This window comes from Rhamphochromis longiceps, linkage group LG1 (genome assembly GCF_057381845.1).
Source record: "Rhamphochromis longiceps isolate RC_006_pf linkage group LG1, R_longiceps_female_GT1.1, whole genome shotgun sequence".
NCBI classification, from domain to species: domain Eukaryota; kingdom Metazoa; phylum Chordata; class Actinopteri; order Cichliformes; family Cichlidae; genus Rhamphochromis; species Rhamphochromis longiceps.
The window spans coordinates 23,412,171-23,426,973 of NC_140557.1; the positions used below are offsets into that span (position 1 = coordinate 23,412,171).

At 38.9% G+C, this 14,803-nt stretch overlaps 1 protein-coding gene across 1 annotated transcript; it reads right to left on the reverse strand.

Moving 5' to 3' along the window:
- Positions 1-347: 347 nt before the first annotated feature.
- tmem276b (transmembrane protein 276b) lies at positions 348-12,922 on the reverse strand. Its single transcript, XM_085402711.1, has 4 exons — positions 12,256-12,922; positions 9,305-9,418; positions 4,239-4,376; positions 348-3,994 (listed from the first exon to the last, which is right to left on the reverse strand). The coding sequence occupies exons 1-4, from the start codon at positions 12,650-12,652 to the stop codon at positions 3,744-3,746; spliced, it is 900 nt and encodes a 299-aa protein (XP_085258837.1). The 5' UTR covers positions 12,653-12,922; the 3' UTR covers positions 348-3,743.
- Positions 12,923-14,803: the final 1,881 nt, after the last annotated feature.

Here is a 14,803-nt window from a genome sequence, read left to right on the forward strand (position 1 = left end):
CAGTGACAAAAGGCCAACTGCCGCCGTGGTGATTAGTTGGGGAAGTAATGTGTCAACACTGGCGCTATGATGGTGTCCTACCTTCCTGGACATTCATCTCTTAGCTGGACCGTCTGTTTTCAGTTCAGCTCCAGAAAGCACCTCTACCCTACAGATTTAACAGTACAAAACATCTTGCTGCCTCAGACAGACGAGGATCGTCACATATTAAAACTTTCAAGATAAAGGTGCTTTTTTTGTCTTGTTTTTTTTTTTTTAAACAGAGTGATTCACATATAGCTCTGCAACTTTGGAGGGCAGAACTGCAGAGTCCCGGCACAAACACAAAGACAGAAAGCAACAACATGTTAATAATTACATGTTTTATTTCAGTAAAATAAACTAATTAAAAATGGACACACTTTTTCATATATTGAAAGAAACTAACTGTAATGAGATCATGCAAGGCTGTAATGTCTGGCTTTTGTTTTTTGTTTTTTTTTTTATCCCCACGTAACATCTGCAGTGGATGGAACCAGTATAAATGTAGAAAATAATAGCTGTGCTACTGAAATGAGAGCCACTCTTAATGGTGGCATTTTCATGGGTCATCTCTCATTGCACAGAGTACTTCTCTAAGTTTCTCATGAAAGTTGGATTATACAACAATTTCCAGTATCTTGTTACACGGTGCTCATCCGTCCTCTAACGTTCGTTGTTTTTTGTTTTTTTGTAATGCTTTGTAAATCTTGCTACTGTGTGCTACTGTTCTTTTGTTTTGAGTTGATGACAAAACTTCAGCTTCAAAACACAGACACTGCTTTGTGTTGGTGTTCATTGAAATTTACTATTTGAGACATGGGGGGCTGGGGGCTGGGGGGTAGCTGTGTGCTTTCAAAATGGATCATGTGTTATGTTTTGACTGCACACATGCAGTGGTGGCAAAAGTCTAATTCCTTCCCCACCCCCATAATACGCAAAAAAGAGTTGTGTGCAGTTGTGCTTCAGTCAGAACAACACATTGTACTTTCACCATGTACATATACATTACACTTCACTGCTTACAGTATATTACTGTGTTTCAGTTTAAGTGCAAACTTAAAACTTCATTAAAACACCACACAGCGTCGCATTCTGTCAGTTAGCAGTGTAGCGAGCATAGATATAAAAAATTTCCATATTTATAGTATGCCCTACTTTCAGGTGGAAACATTTCCACATTAAGAGCCTCGGCCGATTGACCCTGACCTCACAACACTGTATAAACGCGGACTCACAACAGGGTGCTTGTTACATGCTCTGATCATCTTTTGCTCCCTTGTGTGACCTTGCAAACAAATATAGTGCCACCAGCTTAAGACTTCAGGTTCACTAAATCATGAAACGCAGCAAAGTGCAAAGATTCAACAAGACACTGGCGATACAGTTTTCTATCATGCCTCAGTTCATTTCCTCATTGATGGTGATGGTGAAATGACCAAACGTCACACACAGTGTTGTTAAGACACTATAACACCTTTTTTTTTCTAAGAGAGTTAATTGACATAGCTGATAGAATATCTCATGATTCATCTCAGGCAATCAACACTTATAAAAACATCATGGCTGTAATATTCTTGTATCATGTAGTCATGGATCGTGGAGGTGGTGAGTTTTGTCCTTTTAAAATATATTACCTCTAGTGACTCGGGAACAAAAAATTACAGCGTTACAAAAAAACAAAACAAAAACCAAATGGCTTTTGTGGGTTATTCTCGCCCAGTAGTGTTAACAGGGTGATAGTTTTTCCTTTTATATTTAACAGCTTTAAGTCCTACACTTTATTTTCAGACATTTTTACATTGTCCAAACCATGTTGCACACTATGGAATATGACATTTTCCAACTTAATACAGAAAACCTGGTGTATTTCAAATCAAAAATAAGTTTCCAAGAACGCATTCCTTAAATTTGACTTATTATGGATACTTGTCATTTCAAGTTTTCTCAGTCTAGTTATTTTCGATGTGTAAATTAAATAATTCAAACTGAATGTGTATTTGCAGTACAGCTCGAGACACATGTCTAGGCATATGTTGCTGTAGGTGCTTTGTTTCGACCTCGGATTTGGAGGTGTAAGACAAAAATGAAGAATTCCTCTGTTCCTCTCACACACAACAATGTGTAGTGTACTGTTTTGTTAGCTAGTACACAGTACATTTGCATTTTACTGGTACAAAATATATTTTTACTAAAATGATCAGTCATTGTGTGAATTCCAAGCATCACAGCCTTCAACAGGATTTTTTCTACTTATAATTTTGTTCTTGTTGTTGTTTTCTAAAGATTAACATCCATATAAAAAAAATTGTAAACAACTCTTAAATTCACAATATGCATTTGATTGCTGGACAATGAGGTCTATCACAGAAATGATCTTTTATTGTGCTCCTTTCCTTATATTAAAACTAACATTGCAGGATATTAAATGATGATAGTTTGGCCTTCCACTAATGTTTGATATAGTCTGTTATTGTACTTAGTACAGATGAGAATTCTGTGTGCAGATTGTGCTTGTATTTTTAGTGGCATCACTGAAGTTGCATTTCTTTCTCTTCTAAAATTGCTTAATTCGCTTCTATTCAGAGAAAAGAAGGACTGGCCAATATGAGGTTAAACAGCGGAGCAATCAAATACCTCCTCCATAGTTTGGTTTAATTTTTCTTGCTGTCAGGTTATGATTCAGCCTTCAGCAAACACACCGGTCTGTCAGATCCATGACAGTGCAGCAGATGCTGTGTTTCTTTTACTCAGATTTACCTGCTTACTTGCATTACTTTCACTTGGTAATCGACTGAACTCTGCCGGCCATCACTGCCTCTGAGCAAACAGAAAACAAATATTCAAAATCTACTTTACACAAACAATGATCTGGATCTACACTGAGATGCATTTGTACATATATAATTGTCAAAGAAGCGTCAAACAATTTGCTCTGGAAGGCAAAAATTTTACTTCTGTGTATTTTATCATACTGACCGCACTGCTAGACCCAGTATAGGCTGTAGACGTGTGCCCTGGGGCTCATGTTTGATATCAGTTAGTGTGCTATACTAAAGATAGGCAATGGGCAGTCAGTGCCAAATTTTTTTCTTCTTCTTTTTTTTTTCCATTACGAACAGTAACACAGCACACTTCACTCGACTGACAGAGGAATGCTGACAGGATGTTCTGGCCTGATGTTTGTTCCTTTTGCTGGATATCTCTCATGATTCATCCATAGTAATTGAGCATGTGTGGAAAGGCTGGTGTGTGTCTGTGTTTGTGTGTGTGTGTGTGTATGTGTGTGTTTGTGTGTAAATGTGTCTCTTGTGTGGGATTGTGTGTGGCTTTATGTATTTAAGAGAGCACCATTTTATGACAATTTCTCTTCAGAGAAAACAGTCACCATTAGATCATCATAAAGTCAGCATTTCAAAAATCAAAACCAAAAGAAAAAAAGTCTTATTTGTGCTATTAGAGCCATGTCCCAGTCAAACATTGCTGTGGGTGTCACTCTTGGCCTTTACGGAGGTCCCTCGGGGATTTTCAAGATTAGGTGTGTGAAATTTGCCGTTACTTTGTTCCTTCTGTCACAACTCAGGCACACTGAACACTGAAGGGGGATGGCGATGCTGAGGGTGTTGTGAGATGGTGATCAGACAAAAACTGTTTCAGAGTTAAACATCAAGGTTGGAAGGGTGTGTTTGTGCGTTCGGTGGTTCAATCGCTTCACAACGCCCCTGTCACACGGTTCCGTTCTCCTGCCTCGGCTTGTGGATGGTTGTGCGAGTGGCAGGCGTACTCAGGGATGGAGCCAAGGTGCAGAGGAAGCCAGCCAGCAATGTGAGACCGAGGCCCCCCCAGGCACAAAACATGGACCAGCCATAGCCATGGCTAATGTCTTCAGGGAGGCCATACATGTAGCGAGGATAGCGGGATAACTCGAAGTTGATTCCTGCCACACATGTGCACAATGAGATGATGCAGCATGTTCCTGTGTGAGTGGAAGAGAACAGGACTGGTTTACATGGTTTTCAATCGATTATTGAATTTTTACATGTACTCTGCATCTTACTGCAGGATGAGAATCATGTTACTGCGGGACATTGAACTGTTATCTCATGTTAACACAAAGGTGCTCTCAGCTGTCATCAAATAAATAAATAAAGTGAATAAAATTGGATTTTGCATGCATGCATTCGTGTGTGTGGATGTGGGCATATGTGCTCTCACAGTACCTCCCATGAGAAAGAGTAGCCCAGCTACATATTGCATGAGGTCATGCTGCTGGCAGCATCCCAGCACTCCAATGATCCACCCGAAAAGAATGATGGACACAGCCATGCCCACAAAGCCAGCTGTCATTCTTCTTAGATCTGCAAGCAGAAACGAAAACTTCACCGAGGGAATCGTAACTTACAGACACTGAATACTAAAGCTAAAGGCTAAAGTATTATTATTACTATTATTGAATTCCTTATGTAAACACGTTGCATCACTGAGAACAAGATCTCTTTTTCATGACACACCTGTGTGCAATAACATAAGTGTAGACAGACTGCTAGACAGGCAGAAACCTAATACAAAGAGACATTATACATGGTCATAAATTATGAAAAGTATTTCCCAGGGTAGATATAGACATGTAATGTTTTAAAATCATCCAATTAAATAAAAACAACAACAACATTGCTTTAATTGTTTGGTTGTTGTTGATGGGGTTTTCCCTTTTTTAGTCTTTCAGTTTTTCCAAACTGTGTGAACAGGAAGTACAGCTAATATTAAAATGTCATCAGACATCATGCAGTAGAGCCTTGTAAATAAACTTTATACATTGCTGCTCTATTTGCGAGGCAGGAAAATCGCACTGTGTTTCACAGTTAGAACAAAGATACAAGAAACACAGGAGAGTAGGACAGTAATAACTACTCTGTGATAATAGTTAAGATAAGCATGAGTCAAGAGGCAGGCATAGAAACAATATCACCATGATAGTGTAGACAAAACTATAGATTGTACAATGATGTTACTGGGAATACAAAAGTCAAATCCCTGGAGTTCCACAGCAGCCTTAAAAGTGAGGCTAGCACCTATCCAATCAACAATTTCATGTAAACTAGGCTACATGCTAACTTAGAAATAAAGTTACCAATGAATGTTTACTTCTAATTGTATTATCAATAGCAAAGTTGTGACGGAACCAACTGGCTGTCCAGTTTCGTCTTTCAGAGGAACTAATATTGTAGTATGCTATGATATACTTACTCGTGTGTCAAGGATTTAACTAATGCCAATAAAACAACTTAATATAGATCAATATAATATTCAAAAATCAGAAATCAGTGAATTCAAAGCTCTAACTGAACTTTATTTCGTGCTAAACTATCTGCTTTTAGACAGCTTTTTCTGCTTTTTCGTGTTGAAACAACCTGCTGTGTTAGAAGAGGAAGTGTTTTAAGACATCATTACGTAGTTTCAATATACAGTTCTTTCTAGGAAATAGTCTTATTTTCCTCATCTTCTAGACAGATCCACACAGTGAAATCAAATGAGGATCCCACTGTATACACAAATAAAACTAATTCAATCTGTTAGTAAAAATAATTACATATATAATTAAACAATTCAAAAAGACTGTAATGCATTAAAATGATATCACTTTTACAGAAAACCTTTTTAAGCCAGAACCATGAAACAGTTGCCAGAAAATTCTAAACTTTGATAAATGAAGTGTTCAGTGAGCCTTCTAATAGCTAATGTAAAAATTTAGTACTCGTGCAACAAAATACAACGAGAATAAAAATGGAAAAATATAGCAAGAACACAAATAACAAGAATAAATGCAAGGATGTATTTTTAACTCATCTTAACTGAACATCTCTGCATTACCAACGCACTGTATCACCCGTACTGAATATAAAACAACACACCTACAGGCAATAAGATAAAAGTAGTGGAACATGATACTGGAAATCACTACTGATGGAATCTAAGGTCTGGCAACTCACTATCTCATATTAACCTAAAGGTGCTCTCGGCTGTCATGAAGAACAGAAACTGAATAAAATTGTATTTCGTCTGCAGACTCATGTGAGGATGTGCTTTTCACAGTACCGTGATACAAGGATGCCAAGAAGTACAGGTCTACTCAAGGGTTTAAAGGGGAGGTTTAAGAAAAGAAGCCCCTGTGTTAATAACCCTGATAACCGTGAGGTCAGTATAAGGTCAGCAACACATTTACTATTGATAGGCAGCTATGTGTTAAAAGTGGTAAATATAGGTATTTTAATTATTCAGAAATGGATAAGTATCCACTGCGACGAAGCGAGCGTCTTGCTAAGGCTTATAGGTTTATAAAAGACTGCAGGGAATGACAGCACAAGGAGATTATTTCACATAAACGTTTCCAGCAAGACTGAAAAAAGACGTGGCTTTTGCAAATGCATTTGAAATAGTGAGGGGGGAAAAAGACAAAAAAAACATATTTATGTTTAATATTTCCACACTTATATCATCATATCTGTACTGTAAGGCAGCGGTCCCCAACCCCTGGGCCTCGGACCGGTACCGGTCCGTGAGTCGTTTGGTACCGGGCCGCGAGAGTTGAGGCTCAGGTGTGAAATGCATGGTTTTCAGGGTTTTTATTGGTTTTCAGCGTTATTTTGTTATCGTTTTTATCGTTAACTCGGTTTTCCTGGGTCTTTTCACGTGTTATGAATAAATCTTCTTTTTTTCGGTACCGGTACTAGTTTTATTTTGTTGTATTTATCCGCAACACCTTAAAGGCCGGTCTGTGAAAATATTGTTGGGCATAAACCGGTCCGTGGCGCAAAAAAGGTTGGGGACCGCTGCTGTAAGGTATAAGAACAGTATTTTGATTTTGGTGTTATACGCAGTTGTACATTTTTGCCATTATTTAAATTGCATTTATACAGTATGGGTACTTGTATGTATAGTTGTATCTTTTAATATTTGATGACATCTAGAAGGCAAATAAAAATCACAATAAAATGTATTGACAGAAACAAAAATGTCTATTTGAATTTGTTGTTGAATGTGTTTTCACATAATTTTTTAATAAAAAATCAGCAATCCATCCATGCGCTTCCGCTTATCCTTTTCAGTGTCACGGGGGGCGCTGGAGTCTATTAAAATCAGCAATGATTTAATAAAAGTTTATAAATAAAATTCACATTAGCCTCTGGAAGTGCTCAAGTTACCTTCATTTGCTAAAACTAATTAATTTTGTCACTGCCTCTCACATGAAAATAGTTTCGGACATGTTTGAGGCTGACAAGAACTGACAGGATGAAAACACTGTTATGTGAACATGGCATCTTTCATCTAGTGCATAGGTGTCAAACTCTGGCCCGCGGGCCAAATTTGGCCCGCAGCCTAATTACATTTGGCCCGCGAAGCCATACCAAATTACTATTAGAGCTGGCCTACTGGTATTATACAGCTAATGTATATATTGTTTAGTATTAAGCTTTGCTTGTTCCATATTCAGTTTTTCAGCAAAACGTGTTTGAGTCAATAAGAAAAGATTCATTCTTATATCTGAAGGAATAAATATATTTCAATAAATATATTTCAATAAATATTAACGTTAGCCCGCGACTTTGTTCCAGTTTTGAATTTTGGCCCACTGTGTATTTGAGTTTGACACCCCTGATCTAGTGGATCAATTTTAGTTTAACAAGCAGAGCTAATGGTAGTTACAGTAAAACTGTCTGTCGGTACAAAGAATAAATAAGAGCACAATACAAAATGTGTTTGTCTGTGTCCACCTGCCAAACTTATGTTCAACTTTTACTTCTGGTTTGGGTCTCCTCCACCTCCAGAGGGAAATATCTAGCTGATAAGCTGCTATATGTTCCACTGCCTGTTCCTATTTTTGTCTGCTATTCAGTGCTGTGCAAGCAAGTCTAAAGTGAGTTCCTTTTTCTCTGAAAACAGTGACACTAAATAAGAGAAGAAATGTGTGTTGATTCAAGTAGCAAAACAACGACTAAAACAGGGATAACTTTCATAACTAGCGTGGTTAGTGGTAGCAGGTGTGCTGCTGTTTCTCTTTTTTTGATTAAATGTGCAAACATCCTTTACTTTCTCATGCAGCTCTGATTTTTCATTGGTGTTTCACAGGTCAACAGTTTCAGGACTTAGTAATAAATATTGCATGCTTGAGCTGTTTTTATGGATTGTATGATTAAGAGCCTGTATGTGATAGTTATGTAGATGCTAAGAGCAGTATGATAAATCCAGAGCACTAATAGTAAGACTAAAGCAATCCTGTTGTACAAACAATAAAAAAAAACACCACTTTCCCTTCGACTACACATCATGTTGAGTATTGATATTCATTAAACAGAAGCAAATGTGATTTAATGTGAGAAAAAAGTGAGAAAGACTTCCAGCAGTTCTTTAGCTGGCAACATGGTGTTATTTTGATTTGGTAATAATAGAGACATTTGTTTGACGAAAAAAAGACATAGGACCCAACACAGTGCCTTGGTGCACACCAATGTCACTCAAAAACAAAGCCCATTACTAAAAAAAGATTGTTATTTAATTTTCTCTTTTTATTTTTTAAATTATCATTAAGCTAGTCTAGTAATGCTATGATCACACTAAGAAAAACAGTGGCTGGAAACTGTGTGAAATAAACTTCTAATCTTCATGCTTCAAAGATGTAGATTACATGAGCAAACCACTTGCAGTCACTTGCTGTGTGACTTTGACTTTGAACAGCAGTACGATGGAATTAGCCTGCTATCAGATTGTGATTGAATGGGTTCAAACTGGCAACGACATGCAATCTGTTTGTGATAATGCAGCAAATAATTGTGATAAATCAGTTAAAATAACAAATCTGTTCGCATCTACATAAACAGAAATCCACATTAACTTCAGAGTCCAGCCAGAACCTCAGAGATTTAAAACAGAAATTTAGATTCCCTCCAAATAGTGAAATTGTTGCTGTAGATCAGCAATTTCAAGATAATATCAAGAATGCCACCAAATGACAACCAGCTGAGTCGAGTATCCAATACAAAAAGAAACGTCACAGATGAGATGCACTTATCAGACTTGCTGAGTTAGACTGTAATGTTTTGGCAATCAGTCTGCTTGTATTGATCAGACAGCAATTATTTACAATGCCAAACCCTTTCGAGTCTGACCGAAATTCTTTGTAGAAAAAATACATGTGTATTAATGAATAACTCCAAAAACCAGATAGTCAATCACCAAACACAAACACAGCCAACACCAGCTCCATAAAGACAAAAACTTTAATACTTACGGAGTGCATGCCACTCATCCTGCCGTATAGTCTTTGTGATGTTGATGGGTAAATTTCGCGGTAAGATGGACGAAGAATAGTGATACTTGACTGGGATACATCTCTGAATTATGCCTGGCAGAAGAAAATGGAAACAGTTGTAACTGGAGGACAAATTCCTTTAATTCAAGTAAGTAAGAGGGTAACAAGCAAGGAAATTAAGTAAGAATTGCATTCTGAACCTTCGCCCTACTTCTGGGATTGTAAGATAATGTGTGTATGCAAACATGGTAGAAAAGCTTCTTATTTATTTTCCACCCTCACTGGGTTTTAATTTTCTGAGCTGGCCTTATTAACCTTGTTTTCCCAACCACTCCTACATTGTTATTAAGGGAGGGGATTAGGGAAACAATATGGAATATGGATTATTCCACCGACAGCCACAACTGTTAACTGTTCTGCCTTTAAAGTGAATCTATTTTGATTTTTGCATTTGGTTTTGGGAACCAAAGTCTATAATCCAGATCCTGCTTTTCATATCAGATCTCATATTAAGGAAAATTGTGGATACTTGGCAAGCCATTAAATGTCCCACACACCTATTGAAGATTAACATAAATTAATTTAGCTTCATGACTGGAGCTGTGATCAGTGAACCGACTGACGCCTCCCTGAGTCTCCTTTTTGCTTTGTTGTGAGTTCAAATGGGACAAATCAGACATTTATCACAGCTACGGTACAATGAGTTTGATTATTACTCGTAAGCATATCGGTGCCCGGCTTTAATCTGATAACGCAAGTGAAGGAATCTTTGAAGGTGTCACATATTGTGAAAGTCTAAGTCCAAACATCTATAGGGGTAAACTCTGTTCCACATATGCTGAAAAACTATGTGAACAAATTAAGATTTTGAACTCCTAATACTCTGTATAGATCTGGAAATGCATTCAGAAATGTTTGCATTAATTAAGAAAATAATCTCCCAGATGAGACACAATCAACTATTAAAATGCTTTGCAGCTTTGACCTTTCTTTTCATCTGATTCCGAGTGCAGTTCTGTAAACTGTCTCACTTAAAATTTGTGTTATTATCATTTATTGTTTGCCTTCAAGCAGGATGACAGAGTTTAATTAAGGTCACTTTAAATCTGACAGACTGGTTGACGTCTGATTGCACAGTAATCACATTTTGGCTGCTTGAGCAGGAAGTAACAACGTTAGCACAATTCTGATGTTCAATTACATACATTCGTGAGATCTAAATGTAATAACAGCGGACGAATCTGCGTAATGCTTCTGGTGTATATTCATTGTCACTGTAGTGAACATGCCAATGGCAAAGCAGAGCTACTGCAGCGAAGAAAGATATAGTTTGGTTTACATGTTATTATTCTCCACATAATGCTGGTGCTTTATAGCCAGTGACCATTATAAATAATCAGTTTTCTTCTATGCCATCTGTACCACTCTTTGCACAAAACATGATAAATGAATGTGAAGCTATAAAACCTGAAGTTAAAGATGATCCTAAGACTCAGGCAGGGCTATCTAAATCGAGTAATAAAATCTATTTACTTAGACTGCATACAGTATTTACTTCTGCAGGCACTTATAGTAAATACTGTAAGTTCTATTATGCTTGAAATTGAGCCAATTCTAATCTGCACCTCCGTTCTTGCTGATAAGAGCTCAGTATGGTAAATATCCCAAAGGCATGGAGGCTAGTAGCAGCAAGAACTTTTAACATAAGTTAAATGTGTTGTAGTCTGTCAACACGCATAGTGCAAGATGTGGACATGGTCTCATGAACACAGCTCATAACCAACATAGTAGTGCTCGTTTAAAACTCAAATGTTTTAAAAAGAAACACAGTCCAGTTAAATAATAATACAAAGTACAGCCTGAAATAACCAGAACACTGAATCACAACCATTCAGAGACAAAATCTGAATAAGCTTCATCAGAGTTACTTGCTGCTGCAAAAACTACATCGCACTAATGTGTTTATGCCATAAAGTCAGCCTTTACAGGACAATGGGGCAATCAGTGAAACATTAACAGAATACTGAAATGATGTAAGTGCACTGCTCTTACAATATGATGATTTTTGAGAGCAGAAAAGAAAATGCACTGTAAATTATTCATTGGAGAGCCTGAAATCTTGTGTTATTCGTGCAATTAAATGGTTTTTAATTGTAAAATGAGTGGCAGTAGTTATAGTAGTTGGGGGGGAGGAAAGTGGGAAGTATTATGTAACAGAATTACTGCAAGGTATCTAAAAGGCTGCTAGATTTGGTGTGAATTGGTTTCAGTACAGCATGCTGTGGCTAAATGAATGTTATTTACTGGTCTGTTTTAGCCATGCTGATCTACTTTTATTGTGACACTAACCAACAACAACAACAACAAGGACCACAAAAAGTCCCCCAGTTTCAGGACCTTACTCTTTTCCAGGTATGACATCAGGCCTGATACAAAGGTTTTCATTGTTGTTCACTGAAGGATGGCTGTGCACTGAGTTGTCTCTACTGTAGCCTAATATTTAAAGCACTTGCATTAAAGATTCAGCTTCTGGTGCACACTGAAATTGTTTTATTTATCATATTGACTATTACTAGACCGCTTAGGCTCTTATAGACAAGACTATCCTCTTGTTATAATAATATTATAGAGAGAGAGAGAGAACGAGAGAGACTTAGCACCATGGACAGTGAAATTACCCGCTAAATTAAAAGACACAATAGATTCCAAAAGGCCATCCTCATGTTTTATAAAATGTCAAAGCAGAGACATGCTGATGTGAGAGGCCTCTGGATGTGTGTGTGTGTGTGTGTGTGTGTGTGTGTGTGTGTGTGTGTGTGTGTGTGTGTGTGTGTGTGTGTGTGTGTGTCAGGCTAGGTGAGCTCATCGCTGAGCATCACGGCCTGGTGGTGCACACAAGAAAAGCCAGGCTCCAGACTGCTCGTGTTTACCTTTGTAAATGAGGTCCTCGGTCTCCGGGTCGAATCCTTCCCGGTGACATTTCCTCCAGAGACCAGAGATGGTGGAGTTAAACTGCCGGCTACAGTGAGACTCCATGGCAGACGCCCCGGCCAGAAAGTGCCGCTTCCTCCTGAAGACAGGAGCAGCATCTGGGCCGTTACCTTCCCTCTCCAGGCTCTTTGGAGGCATCTGGAGGGGGAGGTTGTGGCTCGAAATGTAGATGTAACCCGGGTCGTTTCGCTTACTGGCATAGTTTTTACACCTCTCTCGATGTCTCCTCGCGTCCGTCTCGTACCAATAATCGGTGCAAATCGCCATGGCGAGCAGCCCCAGCGCGCAGAGAGCCAAGAAGAGCCCCGTGCCCGTTAATATTTTCATAGCGGCCATCTTCCCCACTCGACGGAGAGCCCAAACAGTCGCAAGAAGGTTCCTCCGTGGCCGTGGTGATACCGCGTGAAATAAATCACGACGGCACTCACAACCTCGCGCAGTCCCGCGCTGGGAGCATGGTGCTGAAAGGCCAGTGATGTCCGGACTAGATGCTGCGGTCTATTGTTGTGGTACCCGGTGAATGCAATGTTGTTCCCACCATCTGTTATGGTACAGGAGGAGAGGGGATGGATGGCGACCAACGCTGTGAGGAGGAGGCAGGGGCAGTGATGTAGTTGCGCTCTCTCTCCTCCAGGTTGTTGCGGGATGGGGGAGCAGACAGAAAGCAGCTCTGTTGTGGGGGAGTGCTGGTTTTTAATGCTCGGATAGTCACCTTTTGCACTAAACGTGTAAAAGACAGGTGCTGTGGAGTCACAGCTGAGCAGTGTGCAACCGATCCTTCAGATTAAGAATCATCTACTTTTTTTTTTTTTATGTGTGTATTTATTGTTATTTATCTCCCACAACTGCGTTCCTGCACAGCAGCAGAAACGATGCACAGTGTAGAAATGATGTGACATGCTTTAAGTGATAATTGTTCTATACTGGGCTTCATAACTCAGCCATCCAGGCAATGTTCACGAGATGGCTGCCAGCTGATACACAATCACATGTGTTTCAGAAGCGAGTTCCAACACAATTAAATTTGTTTCAATAAAGGCACAAATAGAGCTATATATATTCGTGTGTCTGTGTGTATATATATATATATATATATATATATATATATATATATATATATATATATATATATATATACTTGTGTGTATTGCACGTATGTATTAGATAATGGTCCAGCAAGAGTAAATCTGTTAAAGATTCATTTACTCTATATTGGGCCTCTGCTTTGTTACAGAATAGTTTACAATCCCAAAACATTACTTTCCAGGACAAGCACATATTTTAATCTGGGCACCCCAGGAGAAAACATGTCTTGATGACATGATGACTTTAGTAGATTGAACATAGACTGAATTCCCTTAAGGCCTTTATGAATTAATATATATAATTTAAGTTGTAAGGCTCATTTTTTTTCCCCGTAAGCAGAAACGTCACTTTACATTTTACTACCCAACTACCTATAATGTCGCATGTGCATGCCTCTTTTCCCTTCAGAATTCTCTTAATACTTCATGACATAGATTCAGCAAGATGTTGGATGCATACCTCAGAAAGTTTGGCCCACATCAACCTGATAGTATGACCCAGTTGCTGCACATCCACGGGGCGAATCTCCAGTTCCACCAGGAGGCCATTTGAGTAAAGTCATTGTGTTCAAGAAGCTAGTTTGAGATGATTTGAGCTTTGTGACATGTGACTGGAAGCAACCATCAGAAGATGGATGTGGTCATAAAGGCATGGACATGATCAGCAACAGTATTCAAGTAGGCTGTGGAGTTACTCAGTTGGTACCAAGGGGCCGAAAGCGCGCCATGAAATTATCCCCGACACCATTACATCCCCAACGACCTGAATTAGGCAGGATGGATTAGTGCTTCCACGTTGTTTACACTAAATTAAATTCTAAACCTGATTTCTAAATGTCACAGCACAGAAATTGGGACTTACCATCATCACCATCAACATTGTCCAATTTGGCGAACCTGTGTGAACTTCCTGTTCTTAGCTGACAGGTGTGGAATCTGCAATGGGTTTCTGCTGCTCTAGCTCATCTGCCTCAAGGTTTGATGTGCATTCACAGATGCTCTCACACATGAAACCCTTGGTTCACTGGTTATTTCAGTTACTGCTGCCTTCCCATCACTTCGAGGAAGCCTTGACCATTCTCATCTGACCTCTGACATCAACAAGGCATTTTCACACAGAGAAACTGCTGCTCACTGGATATTTTCTCTTTTTCAGAGATGTCCCCAGAGACGTTCATGTGGGAAAATTCAAGCAGATCAGCAGTTTATGAAACACTCGGACCAGCCCCTCTGTCACTACCAAACATGCCAAGTTCAAAGTCACTTCATTCATTCCTCTGATGCTCATCTTGAACTTAAGCAGGGCATCCTGACCATGTCTTTTCCTAAATTCTTTGAGTTGCTGCCATGTGACTGTCTAACTGGATACTGCATTAACAAGTAGAACAAAGTGGCGGGTGAG